The sequence below is a fragment of the Cajanus cajan genome, chromosome 5 (genome assembly GCF_000230855.2).
Source record: "Cajanus cajan strain Asha chromosome 5, NIPB_CcT2T_4, whole genome shotgun sequence".
NCBI classification, from domain to species: domain Eukaryota; kingdom Viridiplantae; phylum Streptophyta; class Magnoliopsida; order Fabales; family Fabaceae; genus Cajanus; species Cajanus cajan.
Genome location: NC_138521.1, coordinates 69,565,997 through 69,586,707, shown reverse-complemented (window position 1 = coordinate 69,586,707; position 20,711 = coordinate 69,565,997). Strand labels below are relative to the sequence as shown.

The following is a 20,711-nucleotide window of genomic DNA, read 5'->3' as shown; positions in this document are numbered from 1 at the left end:
TGAGTAGTGTCCTAAGATCACTGCCACCAAAATATTCCCCTTCTTGATGTAAATGTGAAAAAAAATTCCCGGAGATTGTTGATCAAAACGAAAAGCACTTTCAAACTGTGCACAAAGCTATTTCCTATATTCAAGCCACCATTTATTAATTCTGCTATTTTAATAACTGATATAGCCTGCATCCCAAGCTTGTCAACTAAACAAGGGTATCACATAACAAAGAAAAAGTAAAACCACCATTTACATGAGTAGATACGTCTAAAAACTACAATGCTAATGTGGAGACTGCATTAGCATGAGGATCATAAAGAACTAGGAGCACGCTTGTTCTCTATTTAATGTACTGAGAGAGCCACTGAAAGCCTTCACCATATCCCATCTTCCGGACAATACTGCACATGAACACCTCCAAAGGACGAACATTGGAGTCAGCCAAATTAACTTTGCCCTTGCCTGTGGTGAAGTTAGTGAGGCCCATGTGATAACGTAACTCATCCTCTGAGGCAGCATAAGGTATGTCAATCTTGTTTCCCAAGATAAGGAAAGGCACATTTGCTAATGACTCATCAGAAAGAAGAGCATCCAGCTCCCTCTTTGATTCTGAAAATCTTTCCTTGTCAAATGCATCAACCAGGTAGATTACAGCATCCACCTACATCATATCATCGCATATTAGACTTCAAAGCAATTCCTAATATGACAATACTTGGATCAAGTTTCATATGACAGATTTTTATGGTGACATGTGTAAAAGAAGTTAACACCATTAGTATTAATTGAACAGAAAAGATTACATTAAATCATTTTAGAAAATTGAAGAGATCAAATTAGGTCCTTTTAATAATAGAGAAACCAAATTGAATAAATTAAATAAAATGAAGGTTCAAAATAGTAATTTAGATTCATCACTTTTAGAGCATTTAGATTCATGCAATTAAGCATTTTCCATATAAAATACACACCATTTCACACTGGCCAAATCCATACCCAAGTAGCATAGTACTTGGGTAACAGAACGTTCAAGCATGCTTTAAACTATTAATTCAAAAACCTATTATAAGATGTAAGATGTAAACTTTCATTAATTTAACATACCATAGTAATGAACTAAACCAACTAAAACTATTCAAACGTCCTGTATTCATAAACATGAAACTGAACAAGTAATTAAAATAATAATAAAAAAAGAATATAAGTAATAACAAACCTGGGCGTAATAGTCCCTCCAGACCCTACGAGCAATCTGGTGGCCACCCAAATCGAAAGCCTTGAACTTTATCTTTCCAATACTCAACTCCTCTGAAGTGGGATACTGGGTAGGTTGATGCTGAACTAATCTCTGCACAATTTCAATTTATCATCAACAAACAACTCCTTATTAAATTATAACTAAATTAAAAATCTTTCAGCAATAATTGCAGAACAAAATATCACAAAAGTAAAGTTAAAAATAATAATAATAATAACCTCGTCTTTGAGCATATGAAGCAAAGTGGTCTTCCCAGCATTATCTAACCCTAGGAATAAAATCTTCGCCTCCTTCTGCCACAGACCAAGGGTCGCCAAAATTCCATAGAACCAATCAAAAAGAAACATTCTTTTCAAAGAAAAAAAATATCTTGGAAACTTTCACACTCAATCACTGTGAAAAATAAACAACAAAATTTCCGAGGAGGTCGCCGGAACCTCCAAGCCGTGAAACCAAGAGAGACAAGTACACAATTATAACTGAAAAGAAGAATCAAATGAGAGAACAAGAAAACGCAACACGAAAAGAACCAGTTTTCTTTTCTTCTTTGTTTTGTTTTTGTTTTATTTCTTCAGTATTTGGGTGTGTGTAACCGAACACCGGTTTGGTCAGTGAAAGATATGGGGATGGAGTTAAAGAGGAAAGTCATAAAATATATTTATGAGGACAAGTGTTCGAGAAATCGGAGTGTCGGTTATTGGGTAGAAATTCCAGTTGTGTGAATTTGATTGGTTGGTATGCGTCATTGGGTTTAACAGTTCATAAATAATAAATAAAACAGATTTTTCTCAAATTGTTAGCTGCAGTGCAGAAATGCTCAACAAAAAGCAAGAAAAAAATGTATATATGTCCGTAAAGAGTTGTTGTCACATTTTTCTTCTTTTTCTTTTTTTAGAAATTGTTGTTGTGACATCTGTAAAAGTTTAGGTGGTGGTTACTTTTTTCTTTAATGAAAATATTTATGGTTCGAATTCTGAAAAGAAAAATAGTTATTATTTTTTTATAATAATACTTTTTATTAATATTATTTTATATTTTTAATCTATTTTTTATGGGTCTTCTAATACTTAAATCCTTAATTCACTTTATGAGCTCTACTTTTTTATTTAAATACAAATAATTAAAAAAAATACATTTTTTGATTGACAATAACCGATTTCGAAGGTTCTTATATAAGAACGATTCTAAGTTATTTACAACATGCTCCAATGATAGAATAAACTTTTATTGGAGATAGTCTTAATCGGTAAATTTAGTCTTTAATATAATAAAAAACATTTTCTATTTTTTATATATAAGAATTAAAATAATCATTTTCAATGAATGTATTCGGAGTTATTCTTTAAATAAGATTATTTTGAAAAAATTAAAAAGAGTTTTTTAAAAGGTTTAGTTGTGGAGAATTGAAAATAATATATACAAAAGTTAAATTTGAATCTTTTTATAGTCATTATAATATATTAGTAGGAAAAGAGACACTTGTATATATTTATTTTTTTAAAAAAATTAAAAGAATTTTTTTTTAAATCTAAAGATAAAAGAATTTAATACAAAAATGAAAATTAAAAGGGTGATTACCAAATCATATTCTCTTTATAATAAGTATAGATATTAATATAAAAAAATATCATCTTATATTTTTAAAAATTTATATTTATTTTTAAATTAAATTTTAATAAACTTAAAATATCAATAGTTAAAACAACTACATCAAAAAATTAATTGTTTACATAAAATTTAAAATATAATTTATATCTTTAAAAATATTTATTTATTAAAAAATTTAATTATAATATAGTATATATTTCTATTATTATATATTGTAAATTTTAATTATATAAAATAATAATTATTTTATGCATTACATAAACTTCAATTTCTGATACAAATTTTTCTCAAAGTCTTTTTATTTTGTACAATATATATTTTAATCTTTTAAAACAATGTTTTTAAGAAGATATATTTATCCTTTAAAAAATGTGAAAATATTTAATGTGATATTGTTACTCATGTTTTTATCATAATTGTGGTATTATAATTAGGAATGAGAATAAGTCATACACTAAACAAATATCTATGATCTAACCTCTTTAAAATTTGTATAGTTGTCAAAAAGGGTCAGCCCGATTCATTTGACCTCGCCTACCTCAATCAATTTTTAAGTGGGTTGACCTAGTCCAACCCACCAGTCTTAATGTCCAAAATATTTTAACCCAGTTCGACTCACCACAGGTTATGGGTTAATGGAGTTGGCCACCAACCCCACCTATATTTTTTTATTAAAAAAATATATTTTAAAATAAACTCCAATCTAAAATAATTTATAATCTAAAGTAAAAAATTATCAAACTAAGTATCATGCATATAACATTAAACTTAAATTAAAAAGTGTACAACTTTAAATAATCAAAAAAATAAAATAAAATTTCTTTCATGAAAGTGATTATTCATTAATATTAAAATTTATTTGAGGCTTGAATAAATAAATTTATAATAATTTCATGTTGTTTAATATCATCTTTATTTTTATCTACAAAAAAGGTATCTTACTAAAATAATACATATAATAATAAATGATCGAGTGAATTGTTAGCGGGTTGAGTTGATGAGAGTGTAAGTGAATTAGATTGGTAACCTGACCCACCACGGGTTCAACCCTGGGTGAGTTGGGTCGAAAGTGGCCCGAATTACATTGTTTGTCCTGATCCGACCCATTTTCAAGGTAGGTTGGATTGACCCACGAGCGGAACCCATTTTGACAGCTCCAAAAATTTGATCTAATCTAACTTATTTAATAAAAATGTTAAGGTTTAGACTTTAAAAAAAATCTATTTATTTAAAAAAATTAGACTTAAACTTGTAAAAAAAAGTTTATTAATCTTATTAGGACAGTTTATTTATATGTATAATATAATAAATAAAAAATCAATATATATTCAAAATCAAGAAATCACAAATAAAAACCTTAGGAGACGCATCTATTGTACATCATCATACTCATACATGAGTGTACATGAATTGTCTCTTTAATAGAAAATAATTCTTTAATTTATTATTTTTTTGTGGCATTATACATGTCCGAGATCACTTCATGTATAATGGGTATTTTTTTAGTTTGTTACTATAGTTATTCTAGTTTGTTAAAATTAGAGGCAATTATTTATAATATGTCAAATGAGATATAAGAAATATTTTTAAAAAATTTGGATAAAAATAAAATTACCCTTTTTCATTGAATGTTTACTGTTTGTGCATTAGTGTAAGTCAACATATAAGAGTGGTCATAAATTGTCCCTCTAACAATTTTTTTTTTCATTTTTTTCCTTTATTTCTTTTAAAATCTAAATTTTAATAATATTAAATAAATTATTTATTATCACGCAAATTAAAAAAGTATTTCACAGCAACATATTTAAAAATAGTTTTGTTAATTTTTTTAAAAATTATATTTATTGACCTAATTAATATCGTTAATATAAATAAACTTTTAAATAAACCAACAGATCATACCAAGTTTTTGAAAAGGCTACACTAGACTTATACAAAAAAATCGACTTATATATTCAAAGTTTGACTTGACCTAATCTATTTTCAACCCTAATTGTAACTTATTTTTTATCTAAATATTGCAACTCACATTTGTTCTAATTTCCGGACAGCATGTCCATTATAAATTTATAATCAGTGTGGCCTTTGACTAATATTTTATAGTTGTGAAAGAAAGAACATTAGATGTTGTTACTAGAGATCTTATAATAAATAATATTTTTAAGAATAGTCTTTAATCAAACTGAATTACATTATGCAATCTATTTAGCCAATCCCACCTAAAGAGGTAAGGATCTATTTAAGAATGACTTTTGTCGCTGTTGTAAATTGAAATCATCACTACCTTCCACAAAGACTACTGTTATTGATACCAAATTTCCAAAACTTACTCTTAAAAAAAATTCATCAAACAAAATTATAATCAACCGCAGTATGTTTCTATTAAAAATGGACAAATGTGAAATGTCCTCTTCCTAGTTCCTACGCAAGTAAACTAGTTCTTAAAATCTTTTGTGAGATATAACCATGATGCACTTTGCACTTCAAATTAAATCTCAGGTGAATATATTATTATTTCAAAATAGACACAAACTCAATATACAGCAATATTTTCCATTAGAATGACTAATTTTCATTTGGCATTTTCTAAGTCATACCTGTTAGGTGATTAAGATCATTGTAAGACATGCACAAGCAGATTCAGACACATTCCCTTGTTCTCTATTTTCATATTTGTCAAACATAAGCAGATCAGAAAGAAAAGAGATAAGAGAAAGCTAAGTTTCCAGTCAAAATCGTTGGGGAAGAAAGTGGAATAACACTTCTCCAGATTTATTATTGTGATTCTCCCCAATCATACACATCCTACAACAGAATCCAGTGTTTCAACAGAAATTATCCTCTACCCCACAAGAGAAAATATCTAAACATACAAATTGTAACACATAACATTACTGCAGTTGTATCAAATAATCCAATCAAAATGAAATCATCAAAAACAAAAACAAAGATAAAACCTCTTCTGATGTAACTGCAGACAGTGCTAGTTGACCAAGGGAGAAATGATGCCAAAATCTACTTGATATATTGAGAGACCCACTGAAAGCCATCACCATATCCCATCTTGCGCACAATGCTGCACATGAACACTTCGAGAGGCCGAAGGTTGGACTCTGTGAGATTGACCTTGCCTTTTCCTGTGGTGAAATTGGTAAGGCCTAGATGATATCGTAGTTCATCTTCTGATGCAGCATATGGAATGTCAATCTTGTTGCCTAGCACAAGAAATGGAACATTTGCCAATGATTCATCTGAAAGCAAGGCATCAAGCTCCTTCTTTGATTCTGCGAACCTCTCTTTGTCATAGGCATCAACCAGGTAAACTACCGCATCCACCTGGAAAACCAAAGTGCAAGTGAATTTTAAAGCAATAACATAAACTTCTGATCAGCATTGGAGCCATTGCAGATTAGGTACATGTTTACAAACAACAATTACATTGAATCCAGCACAATAAAGTGGAAAACAATTGTTGATAAGGAAACCACCAACCTCAATAAGTTATAGCTCACTGAAATACAAGTCATGCCACACAAGAAGAAAAAAATTGTGAAACAAAAATATATACTTGAATTCAGGGCGTAAATAGGTGAATTGTGATCTAATTCTGGATACTGCATAATAACTATCAAACTAACGTCATGCTTGACCTTAATGAAGAGCTCTCCACCCTCAAGGTGAAAGAAAATATCAATTTAGAACTTTTGCTTCTTATCTTCAATAGGATGCATACATTATAAGGGAATATGATAACTAGATCTTTCAGAGATCTATGCATCCCTTATTTGCTCTTTCCACTCATCTATGTGCTCTTTTTCTTTTTAAATCATCAATAAATTTTTGGACATGTTAGGAAACATACCAGTATAACACACCTTATAATGTTAAGGAGTGCTATATTTGAAACTTTGACCATCAATATTTCCTTCCCACGAATCAGATAAATATTACAAAGAACATTATCTGAGTCACTGGACATGTCAAAATCAAGTCAGTTGTGAGTTGGGTTACCGTGTAATCTTAAACAAGAGAAATAAACAAAGTTGTATGGAGCAATAATCTAAGATTAATATGCTAGGAAATTCAAAGGATTCCAGAACAACAATAATACTTCAACAAAACAACTAATATGATTAGATGTAAACCAAATAGGAAGTGAACAATATCCAATAAGCTAACCACAGTTAAGAGAACAGTTAAAACCAACGACATCAAAACAATTGGGATCTGAATGAAAGATTAACAAGCCTCAGACTTTCAATTTAAATAGGGAAAAAACACCTTTGACCAAGAATCAAACAAGAACAATGTTCATCACATCCAACAGAAAGCAAATTGGCACCATGGAACTAATGAGAAACATTTGAAGAAACAGTTGGTGATTGCTGACGAAGTGAAACAAATGTCCCCCCACCCCAAAACAATAACAACCATAGAAACTTTTGTCCCACTAGGTGAGGTCTGCTAAAGATCTCCGAAAAGTACCATGCACCTTTTCTTCATGAGCACAAAATAAATACCATTTTGTAAAAGAATTCACAAATCTACAACATCCAAGTTCAACTGAAAGCAAATATGTACTAAAGCACTAACAAACAACACAATAAGAATGCACTATCCATATTATTATAATAAGGCACTCCCTCCAAACCCCATTTCTTAGAAACTAAAAATCACATTAACGGTGCAAATTACACATATTTAACATTGGAGAAAAGGACAAAACAATCACAAAATGATAAGCTAAAATCAAGATATTGACCTTTGCATAATAGTCTTTCCAGACCCTGCGGGCAACTTGATGACCCCCCAAATCAAAAGCCTTAAACTTGATCTTCCCAATGCTCAATTCCTCCGAAGTGGGGTGTTGGGTAGGCTGGTGCTGAACTAATCTCTGCAATTACATTGAAAAAATAAAAACATTCTCCAAGCATTAAAAAAATAAAATAAAAGGGTAATTGAAATTGATGTTAAGGGAGAGCAACCTCGTCTTTGAGCATGTGAAGAAGGGTGGTCTTTCCGGCATTATCTAGACCCAGAAAGAGAATCTTGGCTTCTTTCTGCCAAAGCCCAAGGGAAGCTAGAATGCCGTAGAACCAGTCAAAGAGGAACATGTTTTGTTCAGATCCAAACAGAAGAGAATTCCAGAGCGAGTTTGAATCTGGGTGTGTGAAAGGAGAAGGGAAGGTAACCTAGATCCCACCGAAGTCTTAGATTGTCTTTTTAGGCAATTAATTCAGCGTTCCAAACGCATGTGGTAGGAATGGACCGCATTTTTTCTTTTTTCTCCCAAACACGACATCTAACTAAGAACAGGGACCCATTATTCTAATCCAAACTTGAGTAGAATTGTGGTTGTCTACTGTGATTTTGAATTTTTTATTCCATTTAACTAATAATAATAATAATAGCATACAATTCAATAAGTTATTTATCATCTGTAAACAGATTGTCAAAAATATAAATTTATTTTAACTCGCACATTGCGTATAAAATCATTTTCTTTGTAAAACCTCATTTTCATGGCATATTTATTCACCAATCACCATAGCTCCAATTGCTACTCTTTAACCCATTTTCACATCTGTAATTGGATATAAGATTAAAAAACTTTCATCTTATAAAAATAATTATTCAAGAAAGCGGATTATTTTGAATTTAATTTTTAATTACAAAAAGTACTGTGATTATAACTATTATAAATGAATAAATAAATACGGTGATTATCTATTTGTAAAAATATTTGCAGAAATGGTTTATATTAAATAATTTTAATTATTTTAGCTAAATATTCAATCTTTTTCAAAATTCATAAATTATCAGTTTGTAAACAAATCATTGATCTGATCTAATTAAAAAACTAAAAAATAAAATTTTATTAGAAATTTTCATAATTTAGAAACTTATTTAAAAAATCTAAAATATTCCCGAATCATAAGATGTATTTTTATCTTATTTTGGTAATGATAATCTATAAAGCCGAAAAACTATTATCTTTAAAAACGTTCAAGCTAATTCCATGTTTTTTTTTTTTTCATTTTTGGGCCTCCAGCTTCAGGCTTTTTGGGCCGGACGACAAGCAAAGGGCAGTATCGTCACTTGAGGAGCAAAAGTCTTAGGGTTTCGCCTCACAATATGACGTATATAAGTGCCAATCTGCATAAGCCTCAACCTTCTGTTCCGCAGAAAACCCTAGCTCAATCGCACCTTCACGATTAGGGTTCGTCCTTTTCAATTTCTCCAAAAAATTATCACTTCCTAGTTTCTATATTCACTGTGTAACCCTTTCTGTGCATTGAATTGCAGAGATGGCGAAGTCGAAGAACCACACAGCTCACAACCAGTCCTACAAGGCCCACAAGAATGGCATCAAAAAGCCAAAGAGGCACCGCCACACTTCCACCAAAGGGGTATTCTTTTATTCAATTGATCTACGTTTATTTATTTTCTGATGATCCATATCCCCTTTTTTTTAATTTAGTTTTTGTTTTAATGTTTTTATTTTTTTGCCATTTGTGTAGATGGATCCCAAGTTTCTGAGGAACCAGAGGTACGCGAGGAAGCATAACAAGAAGAGCGGTGAAACAGCCACGGAAGAAGAGTAAAGTGTCACACTCAAATGGGGATTTTAGGATTTGTTATTCAAGCCCCATATGTTTTGTGTTGAATTTATGTTTTAGTAGTATAGTCATTTTATGAGTTCATTTAATCCAGAGAGAATGCAGTACTTACTCTTATAGCATCGTTGTTGTTTTTTGTTAAGGACCCCTGAAATTTTATCAATGGATTATTCAGTTGTTTATGCTTTCGTTAATTGCTATAGTAATGTTTAAGCTTTTAGTATGCTTGTGAATGTAATTTTATATGGGCAGATGAAGTGCAGAAGCTTGGGTTTTGCTTTTAATGTGTTTTACAAGGAGTTTGATTTTTTTTGTCAATTTCATTTGTTATATTTGTAACTGCATTTGTGCTAGGATTTCATTCTGCTTCGCTACTGGTTAACATCTAGGTTGCAATTTTCCTGTTATTAACAAATCGCCACTGGTTAACGTCTAGGTTGCAATTTTCCTGTTATTAACAAATGTTTTGGGATAGATTTTTTTTCCCCAAAATTACAGTTATTTTTCTTGAATTCTGTTAATTAGACACGTGAATTAGTCTTGAACCTTTTATTTTGTTCCTCATTCACAGTTTCCATCAAGCGTTCATACATAGCCTACAGTAATTTTCCGTAATGTCTAGACATACATACCCTACAGTTATTTCTTGTTTAGGTGCTTAATCTAAGAATGATTGGATGCTGAGTTTTTTTTACATAGGGTGTTCGAGGCATATATCTTATGCTTTTCAAACAGAAGGTTGTTGTCAATCACATATATTAGTTCTCTTTTAGCGCTCCCCTATCTTTATAGGGCGGTTGGATCACTTTTGTTCTTCACTTCTTATCTTAGAACATGTGTCTAACTTGTTTTTATATTTTCGGCTTTTAAGGTGAGTCTGTTCGAGGCATATTTTTATATTTTTTTATCATCTCATTGATTGGTGTGGGATCACTAACACTTCCCCTTTTATGTTGAAGAATTGACATTTTGAGCGTGAAGTAAAGCTTACATGATTAAATATCTATGGATGGGGTTGATAGTTACCTAATAGTGTGCAACATGGTAGGCTTAAAAAATAGCATAAGCTTTGATATCATGTTAGAATTTGGCTAATTCAACTCCACATTATTGGCCTATAAGGTGAAAGTTTTCTTTTATTTATATATTTATATATACTAATTTTTGGTTATCTTGGTCCATCTTATGTGTGGCCTTAATTATAATATTATATTTAGTAGTTGACTAAAAACATTTAAAATGTATGGCTTATGATAGTTTTGGCATTTGACCATTAATTGTTTAGTATGCATTGTGATATAAATATGAATAGCTAGGTACATTGGCATGTAGAGTTTATTCAAGTAGATTATGAGAAAATAAGTGGATTTAATCTTTAGAGAGCACTTTTGTGAGAGGATTTAAAAAAGAATTCTTAGTAGTTTTAATCTTTTCCTGCTAAAAGATTCTTGATAGTACTAGTTATTTTTTTGTATAGTTCTATTTTTATATCAAATATAATTTTCCATAAATTTTGGACAGAAATATAATCATATGAAAAATAATTGATACTTAAAAAAAATCTCTATTAATGAGAAAAAATAAAACTGCTAAGAATTCTCCAATGAGTCACTTATCTCACAAGTGTTAACCCTCTTGATTTCGCTCGATCTGCCCTGATGAAATTCTACACAAAAGTATACCTGTGTTAAACAATTACTATGCATGTTAAACGATTGATGGTAAAACGCAAGTCATCGGAAACCATACATTTTAAATGATTTACGTCAGGTAATCAATTACTAAATATAGTAAGATTTAAAATATTTTTTTAGCCCTTTAGTTATTATAGTAATATAATTAAAGGGCTAAAATATTTTTTTTTATAATTTTACTTATTTTATCTTTTAGTTTCTATGATTTTAAATAGATATTTTTAATTACTATATTTATTTTTTAATCATTTTTAGTTTATATGTTTTATAATAGATTTTTACGGTTTATATTTAATTTTTTTAATTATTTTAATTTTTATTGTTATTTTTTTTTGTAATAGTTGTTGATGTGGTAGAAATTTTCAATTTTATAATGATAAAAAAATATTTTAATAATAAGTGTTGTTGCAAGTCAGAATGTAAAAAATTATCGTTGAAAAATTTAATTTAGAATAATTTTAATAAAATAAATTTAATATAAAATACATAAAATTTAATTAATATTTTTATTATTTCAGCATAAAGAAAACATTACAAAAAAAAGTTAAACGACAAAGACTAAAAGATTAAAAAAATGTAAGTATAAGAATTAAAAAAATTATCTTAAATTATAGCAACTAAAAAATATTTAAAATATAAATATATGAACTAAAAAAATTATTTTAAATTATAAGAACTAAAAAATAAAATAAATAAAATTATAAGACTTAAAACATAATTTAAGCTGATTAAAGTTGTATGTAATGCTGCATGTGGCTCTAGCATCTTAAACTAACGATTTGGATATTAACCTGAACTAAATAGTACTCTAATAGTTTGAACTTAATTGCAATCTGAACCGTATAATTTGGTGCTATGAACTGTTTTCGCCTTTTATGTTTTATTTAAAATTTGCAAAAAAAATATCAGGCCTTAATAGGCTCCGTTAAGTTGCTGAACTTGAAAATTAGTGACTTGACGTAGTCCAGTTGGGCTGACTGGCCCGGTTAAATTGGACCATTTTATAGTTCATTTTTGTCCTTCCAATTGATTGAATTCACACTAGCTTAGTTCAGAGTCTTTTTTTTCCACGCCTAATTGATATGACATTAGTATCTAAGTAAGAATATTTTGGGCTCAAGTATTACATTATCTCATAAGCAGATGCAAGAATACGGTGTTTTTGAATGTACACGGCTATTATTCTTAACCAATCATTTTGTTTTTTATTTGAATAATCGTTTTTATTTTTGTAAATAAATTATCGTTTAATCTGCTTTAGATTGTATTTTAAATAAATCCGTTAAACATTTAAACTTAAAAAGTGTTTAATCGTAAATAAATTATCGCTTAATCTGCTTATTACATTATCTCATTGACGATTTCATTTAGCGGGACTTAGTTTAGAAATTAAATATTAACGTTGGTGCAAATGAATAAGTTAAAGAATAACTAAATAGACTCTATAGATAAACTTAGATTTTGATTCGAGTGTGAACGAAAGAATATATGGTTGAGATTTTATAAAAGGTGGAAAAATAATCATCGACAGAGTTGGAGAGAGCTAATTCTAGCATATCCTAAGCATAAAAACTATTCTATCACAAGCACTTACTGGTTGTTGAATGAAACGATTCAACATGTTCTTCTAGAGACTCACTGGTTGAAGTGAACCAATAGCCCAGTTGTTGTTTACTATACTTCACAATTAGTTGATCAAATCAGATGCATGTGAATGTTTCATATTTGCATCAAATGCCATACCGACAAAGAATGATAGACCGATACCAATGACAACCATGACCAAGGGAAAAGAATTCAATACTATATTCCAAGCTTTACGTGGTGAACGTGTGTCAACCAGCATAATTTCATCAACATCTTTGAAGAAAAACTGTTAATGGTACATACATATCCGGCGCAAAACTAGAAGCGCCCTAAAAAATAGATCGTTCTCAAAGACCTTCTCATTGACTATAATTAGATGAAGCAAACTAGTTTAAAAAATGCAATAGTAATGAACTTAAGCATCTTTGACAGGCACTAAGAATACCAAGTAGAAAAGAAACCAGTACATGTAATCTTCGGCGGTTATCCATTATTAGGCCTTTATTGATCTCCCTCAAACGGTTCCCCTCTTTTACAGGATTCTGAATATGTTCGTGTCTTCCTCCTGAAGATGCATAATATTTTGGAAGTCCCTAGTACAAGTAAATTTCTTCAAAATTTTATACTTTGTTTGGGAAGATTAGACTGCAACGGGTTCACTTACTGGGCTAGAAGCTCGCGCTTTAACCTGCCTCAGTAAAATAAGAGGACACGTATTAATGCACCTGCCACAATAGAATAGCTGAAGATGTTCTATGTTCCAACTCTTCTCTCCATATTAATAATAACCCCCCTCCCCCCGTTTTTCTTTTGCCAGATCAGCTTTAAAACAAAAGAAAATTGGCTACCATCGAATCAGTCGACGCTTACCTTAGTACCTTGTGATTGTCTTAGTAAGGCTAGAATACAGTTGAAAATAGTAAATTAAGGATTAGCTCACCTTTGCTGATTTGAATAGTTCATCAAGAACCTCGGACAAAGTTGGATGTGCATGAACTGCAAATTTGATGTCCTGTATTGTACCACAAAACGGTGAAATTTACCAAACAGGCAGGATAAGCAAGACTGGAAAACTCAGACCATTATTATAACTAAATGCCAGGCACGCACTTAAATGACAGCATTGATAAAAATTTACCTGAATACGCGTCCCTAATGCTATTGCGTTGGATGCTTCATGGATAAGATCTGCTGCATGCAAACCAAAAATATGAACCCCCAGTATCTCTCCATTGTCAGGTCTGTATATCAACTGCATGAAAACATAAATAATAATTAGCATCGTTGAGCTGCTGAGAACAGAGAAATAAATGCATCCAGAGAAAATGAACGAGTGTAGAACGAGTCTCAAGACCAAATAATTTTGGCACTGCCAAAGCAAGTCTTTAGTAGAGAGCTCATCAGAAAAATTTAACATTTTTATAGCTTCTGTAAAGGAATAGCAATAAAGGAGGAAGACACAAAATTATAACCTTGGCAAGCCCCTCTCCTTCATTTTCTGCTAGGGCCTTTGTGTTGGCTTTAAAACTTGTTTTGGCAACACTTACTTCAAACCCCTCTTTTTCACCTTTCTCCCTTGCTTGAGGCTGCAGATTTTTTATTTGATCACCACACATGAGAATTCAAGTGAAGGACGACAGGCAGTAAATTAGGGAAAAGAGAATGATGACAGAGCAGAAGAATGGACAAAAAGTCAACCGCACATGAAAGACAACTCATTCATGATAAAATATAGCAGTGAATGACACATCAAACAAAATAGAATCATGATATACCTCTGTCAATCCAACCATGCTGATTTCAGGATGAGTGAAACAAGCAGCTGGGATACTTAAATGATTGAGCACGTGATCTTTTCCAGTGACTTGTTCAACCACTGTTAGACAAAATTTTCATCAAATGAGATTGAACAAAAACTAAAATTAGTGAAATAATAACATCAGTTAACACTTACCTGAAATTCCTTGTGCACTGGCAGCATGAGCAAGCATCATCTTGCCATTTGCATCACCAATACAGTATAAATGAGGCACCTATCATTCCACATCCTATGTCAGTAACAATAAATCAGAGAAGGATAATTATTACATGAGAAATTGAGACAAACCAGCTTTCCATTTGCATCAATTACTCGCATGCGCTCATCCACAGGAACAAAACCACGCTGCGTTACCACATCAATCTGTAGGTACAATTTACCAAAAATATACAATTACATCCTTTAGAGAAAATCTACTATCCTAAGCACAACTCTGTTAGAATAGCATACATTCTCCAATCCAAGACCTTGTGTGAATGGAGCCCTTCCAGTAGCTATTAGTGCAGCATCCACCTGTAGCAAAGCAAAGACAACAATTTGTTAAAAATCTAAGTAATTGACTATACAGGTAATAGAAAAGGGAGATCAAACTTCAGATGGTTACAACTTGCAACAATGCCACAAATCCTAACACTGCAAATACTTAAAGAGCTCATAGCATTATGTTCTAATTCCCATTGAATTAAATAACATATAATTAAATATAATGAAATATGATAACTACTCCTAAGAGATCATTAAGATACTATAATACATTCTAAGATACAATAACAATATAACTTTTATAGATGTTCTATCTTCTGACAACAATTAATAATTTTTTTCTCCCTTGTCCCATGGGAGAAATGTTAACAATTGATAACAAAGCGATAAACCTTAAAGCTTTCTGGAAAATATTAAGTTACCTCCAGAGTGTCTTTTGGCTCCTTGGTTTTTGCATCAATAAGTTCAATCAAGACAGGTTTTCCATCCCTTGCAGGCGTGATCTATACAATAAACATGAGGACTGTGGCATGTCAAAGCAGCAAACTACCAAAATTATATCAAAAATTACACGATGTAGTTACCTTGGTTGCAAAAACTCCAGTATGATAGTCAATATTCCGGGGATTTATAAGAACCCTCTGAGCCAACTTGCTAATTTCAGGATCAAAACCAGGCATAAGTTGATCTAAAGCTTCTATAAAAGTAACCTGCAGAATACCAATTATTACTTTGTCTATCTTTTCAGTAAATTGGGGATCATAAATTTAACAAATAAGGAAATAATATAAAGATTAAATATTTATTAACTAGACTAATAACAAGTGTAAACAGCGTGTGGTTATAAAGTGCATCCACAAATATCTGATGTCAAATGATGGTATCAGTTACTTGTAAATATTTCTCAAAAAGAAAAGAAGTATCACTAAGATGTGCTACCTCACTTCCAAGTGCTGTATATACATCACTGAATTCAAGGCCAATATATCCACTTCCTACAATTGCTATCCAATCAGGAACAGACTCCAGTTTGAGTGCATGGTCACTGGTAATCACAGTCTTCCCTGAAGGAAATCATTTGAAATTTTTTCATGAAAAAGTAATTATACCTAATAAACCTTGGAATAAATTGAGAGATCGAAAAAATTAGAGAGAAGATGTTCTCATGACATAAATATAGGACCAAACCGAATTTTTAGAATTTAGAATTTAGAGTTTGATGGAAGCTAAATTATACATTGAATATCTCTACTTATGTTAATAAAGAAAGACCATGAATTAGGACATAGGGGAATTTTCTAAAATTTTAATTGCTGAAGAGATAATGACTGCTTGAGTCTACTTTTATGACCCATCTGGACTGCAAAAATGAAGGTGGCCATATCCCTTCCTCTAAAAAACGAGTACAGTTACTTAGTAGGACTGCATGAATTACTAAATTGACTTTTCAGATTGGAAATCAGAAGATCCATCTATACTGAAGAAAGATTTCCTTATGCACATGTCAATGGAGTCTATTATCCTACATACTATTATTTGGAAAATTTAAAATCGATCACCCCTTTTTCCATCGCATGCTTAGTAACTAATAGCGCACTAGTTTCTTGTAGCTGGAAAACAAGCCTAAAACCACTGAATTTAGTAAAACTAGAACGAGGAACACCAAATATTAATGTCACAAAAGGAAAAGATTGATATGTACCGTCAATTTCAATTCCCTTAGGAACAAAAGGAACAGAACCAGTAGCAATGATGATATCTTTTGCAGTTACTATTTTGTTAGAAGAGCCAACTTTCACCTTTTGAGGACCCTGCACAGATTGATGAATAAAACAGCAAACCAAAATGTCAAAAATTTCTTTTGCATTTTCATTATATCTTGACTAATAAACAAATAGCTCAATTCCCTAAAAGTGTGTTTAGGATGAAAAAAAAAATAGAGTCGATTAGATTTGCAAACCATATCTTAAGTTTGAAATGTCAAAATTTAACAAATGGATTGATTTTTTTAAAATCCTTTTTATTTTATTTACAAATCCTATCAAAGTTTGTAGGGCCATTTTGGAAATTGATTTGTTTTTAAATTTAGCTTGTAAGTATCCCATGCATTGCATGGTATTTTTAAATTCAGGTATATAATTTTAAAAAAAAAATAACATAAAAAAGAAAAGTCTTTAAAAAAAATCAAACTGCAAGGAGTTGTACCCAATTTAATCGGATAAAATCTTAAAAACCTAGATTAAAAAAAGTTTTAAATTATAAAGATGTCTATATTTTTTTAAAAATAAAAGAACAGGAGTTAAAAATGGCATGTCATTTTTTCAATGAGAAGTAGATTATGAGATGACATCACTTTTAAGAAAGTGTATTTCAATTTAATATATAAAGATGGATTGTTTGAAAAATATTTGACACTTGCAATCAATATCTGCAGAATTTTATCAATGGAAGTATAATCTTTAATTAAGCAAATAAAGAAGGAATTGATGGATAGTAGATTAAGCAAATTTGGGAATAGTCTAAGCATATGCTATTTATAACTAATAGGAAGAAAATAGAGAACCCAGAGTGAATTGGGAGTACTAAATGTAAGAGGAAAATTAAAATAGGAAAAGAGCATGGCATGGTTTCCAACAAAGAAACCATAGTTTGATGGAGACAGACAGTATGTAAAGATTACTTCACTCTCAGAGCTGAGCGAGTACTATAATTTATTTTATAGGGTAAGCTACTAATTTGTTTTCAGTTTTCCCCTCCTATCCACCTCAAGTCAACATCTGCTAAATATAAGAAAATAAATAAGTGTATTTTTTATTTAATTTATCCTAATTCTCGATTTTTTTTAGCAAAGATATACGTGGACAAGATCTATGAAAAAAGAGAAAATAAAAACATAAAAAGGGAAATTTAAACTTAATTAAAAATTTGAGAATTTAAAAAAAAAAACAAAAACAAAAACAAAACATTGAGAAAAACGTATTAAACATTGATGAAACTCGCCGTTGAGAGTGAAACTCTTTAATTATATAGATTGACTACTTTACTAAAGATCTTGTTTGATAAGACCAAATCAAATCAATTCCATTTTTAATTTGTTCCAAACATAAATTTGATTTCTAGATCAATTTTGTTCAAACAATTTCCTATTTTCAAACATTCCACCAAACACAATCACACTAATATCTATTTAAGTATTTATAATGCCATACAATCCTCATGGCTATATATCAATGTCACATTACCAAAATAGTCCCAAAACCGGTAAGTATGTCCACTCCAAGCGCTTTCATCGAGTTGGTCAAGTTATTACGGATTTTCGAAGCAAGATTATTAGCATGATCAGCGACCCCTTGTCTGTCATACCCTGCAGCAGAAACCTAAAACGAGCAACAAAAAAAACAAAACAAAACAAAATAATCATCAAACTGTCAATCATTCTAACCTCTATAATGTATTGTCATATTCTCAATCAATCATAAATCATGGTTGACGTAACTTATGGTTTATCAAACATGGCAATGTGCCAATATGTGATTTAAAATGTTCATTTTAATTAAATTAATATTCTAATTTCATTACAATTATTCCCACATAACGCAACACTTTTACCTGTAAGCCAAAGGACTTCAAGTGATGATCGCTCTTTAGTTCTCGCATACGACCACTCACGGCCAAAAGAGCTTTCGAAGGAACACAGCCTCTGTTCACACACGTCCCGCCCACCACATCTCCTTCCACAATCGCTGTTTTCAAACCCTGCAGTCACTGCGTTAATAAAACCTCACGCAAAATTTCTATAATCATTTCAGCTTACGCCATCTCACAATCAGCATTCACCAACGGCTATTTATCGATTCATCATATAAAAAACAATCGCCGTATCAATTTCCATACGCACACTTTAAATTAATTATCAGTTTACTAACTTAGTCGCGCTTTATATTATCAAAGTACGAATCTAGCATTAACAAGTTAGCGTATATTTATTTTCCGAGATCGAACCTTCTCAACGGCATGAAGCGCTGCGCCATGGCCGCCAACGCCGGCGCCGATGATCAACAAATCGTAGTCGAAGGATTTGGGAGTGCTGCCATTGTTGGAGAGCGCGGCCGAGACTGCGGCGGAGTGAGGGCGGCGAGGGAGGTTGCGGTTGAGAGAGGCGGCGAGACCTGAGCCAAAAGCCTCACGCCGCAAGCCGCAGAAGCGGAGATTGAGAGGCACGGCGGCGGGGGCGTGGAAGGAGTAGCGTGATCTGGAGACGGTGGCGGCGGAGGAGGAGGTGGCGGAGAACGAGAGAGAGAGCGAGGAGTGCATTTTGGAGAGAAAGAGAGAGAGAATGTGGAAATAGTGAAATGGAGATGTAGAGAGAGAAGATCTGAGAGGGTATAAGAGAGAGAGAATGGGACCTCGAGGAGTCCGTTGGGAGTTAGGAGCAGTGAGAAGGGAGAAGAAAGAGGCGGAGAAATCAAAGAGCGCTCATCAACTACTTTTGTTTGCTCTTATACAACTTTGTTATAATTACAGAGTTTCTTTTTCTTTTTCTTAGCATTAGTGCCTGTAATGTTGCGTTCTTTTTTACTATGTTTATTTTAAATTCTCAAAATTATTTTTTGTATTTATTATTATAATTTTATAATTTAATTAGATATTTTTTAGAGTATTTAATTAGAATGTAGACAGTGTGTAAGTTTTTCTATGCGAGTTAAAATTATCAGCAATGTTGGTTACAGTAAATTCATTGTTTTTTTTTGTTTAAATCGGTGTTCTAATCTAATTTTCAAAACATAATTAATTAACTTACCTCGAGTTTAATTGACTTATTGAATTAAGCAGTTTCATAATTCAAGTCAAAATAATGCAACGGAAGTTATAACGAGCACGTATAGTACTTAATCGTGAAATATATTTATGAAAAAAAAATTGATAACTTTATTATACTTTTTTCTTTCGAATGAGTCATCCATGAAACTACTTTGCTACTGAATAGACTAATTTTTTATAATTATTAATTAATATAAAAATTAAATCATCAAATTGGTCTCTAAAAGGATATGATTAGTGCATATTGATCTTTAAAAAATAAAAGATTTAAAAAATCTCTAATCTTTAAAAAATAAAAGATTTAAAAAAATCTCCAAAAGTAACTTCTATTTATCAGATTAATTCTCAAAATATTAACAATGATATTGTGTTTGAAACGGCTCGTTAAATGTCGTGTCAACATTCATTATGTATTAAGATATTAAATTTTCGAACCAAGTTGAAAAAATTATTATGACATATAGACTAAATTAAATATTTTTTGTATGTGTCATTTTTTTTGTCTTTATTAAATAATTAATTTGGTTTCTAAAAATGTGTTTAGAGTATAATTCGGTCCCTACAATAATTTATTAAAAAAATCATTTCTTGAAAATTATTAATAACTTGTAAATTGATCTCTATTTATGAATAGTCAAATCGTTTATTTCAAATTGGTTAAGCTATTTGTTCTTTAAAATTTATTTCAGTTTCTAAAAGTTATTAATAACTTTCAAACTAATTCTTATCCAATAATAATCATCATGCATATTTCAAATTTTCAAATTGTTTTGTGTACTTAATTCATTAAAATTTATTTCACTCCTATAAAGTTATTAATAATTTTGAAA

At 30.9% G+C, this 20,711-nt stretch overlaps 4 protein-coding genes across 5 annotated transcripts; 1 reads left to right on the top strand and 3 right to left on the bottom strand.

Moving 5' to 3' along the window:
- Positions 1-120: 120 nt before the first annotated feature.
- LOC109807726 (small COPII coat GTPase SAR1A) lies at positions 121-1,885 on the bottom strand. Its single transcript, XM_020370320.3, has 3 exons — positions 1,468-1,885; positions 1,208-1,339; positions 121-652 (listed from the first exon to the last, which is right to left on the bottom strand). The coding sequence occupies exons 1-3, from the start codon at positions 1,594-1,596 to the stop codon at positions 332-334; spliced, it is 582 nt and encodes a 193-aa protein (XP_020225909.1). The 5' UTR covers positions 1,597-1,885; the 3' UTR covers positions 121-331.
- A 3,710-nt stretch (positions 1,886-5,595) lies between these two features.
- LOC109807725 (small COPII coat GTPase SAR1A) lies at positions 5,596-8,173 on the bottom strand. The gene is made up of 3 exons (XM_020370319.3): positions 7,843-8,173; positions 7,620-7,751; positions 5,596-6,193 (listed from the first exon to the last, which is right to left on the bottom strand). The coding sequence occupies exons 1-3, from the start codon at positions 7,969-7,971 to the stop codon at positions 5,873-5,875; spliced, it is 582 nt and encodes a 193-aa protein (XP_020225908.1). The 5' UTR covers positions 7,972-8,173; the 3' UTR covers positions 5,596-5,872.
- A 787-nt stretch (positions 8,174-8,960) lies between these two features.
- LOC109809475 (large ribosomal subunit protein eL29z) lies at positions 8,961-9,671 on the top strand. Its single transcript, XM_029273172.2, has 3 exons — positions 8,961-9,077; positions 9,164-9,267; positions 9,379-9,671. The coding sequence occupies exons 2-3, from the start codon at positions 9,166-9,168 to the stop codon at positions 9,460-9,462; spliced, it is 186 nt and encodes a 61-aa protein (XP_029129005.2). The 5' UTR covers positions 8,961-9,077; positions 9,164-9,165; the 3' UTR covers positions 9,463-9,671.
- Positions 9,672-12,950: 3,279 nt separating this feature from the next.
- LPD1 (lipoamide dehydrogenase 1) lies at positions 12,951-19,557 on the bottom strand. Of its 2 annotated transcripts, none has more exons than XM_020370916.3 (15): positions 19,063-19,557; positions 18,670-18,816; positions 18,303-18,437; positions 16,763-16,871; positions 16,000-16,124; positions 15,645-15,770; positions 15,483-15,563; positions 15,028-15,090; positions 14,866-14,940; positions 14,713-14,791; positions 14,534-14,634; positions 14,231-14,344; positions 13,897-14,010; positions 13,699-13,770; positions 12,951-13,483 (listed from the first exon to the last, which is right to left on the bottom strand). In XM_020370916.3, exons 1-15 carry the CDS (start codon positions 19,372-19,374, stop codon positions 13,475-13,477), a joined length of 1,662 nt encoding a protein of 553 aa, XP_020226505.1. In that variant the 5' UTR covers positions 19,375-19,557; the 3' UTR covers positions 12,951-13,474. The 2 variants fall into 2 exon arrangements, with proteins under 2 accessions (XP_020226505.1, XP_029129407.1); XM_029273574.2 differs by having other exon boundaries at positions 12,951-13,446; positions 19,063-19,555.
- Positions 19,558-20,711: the final 1,154 nt, after the last annotated feature.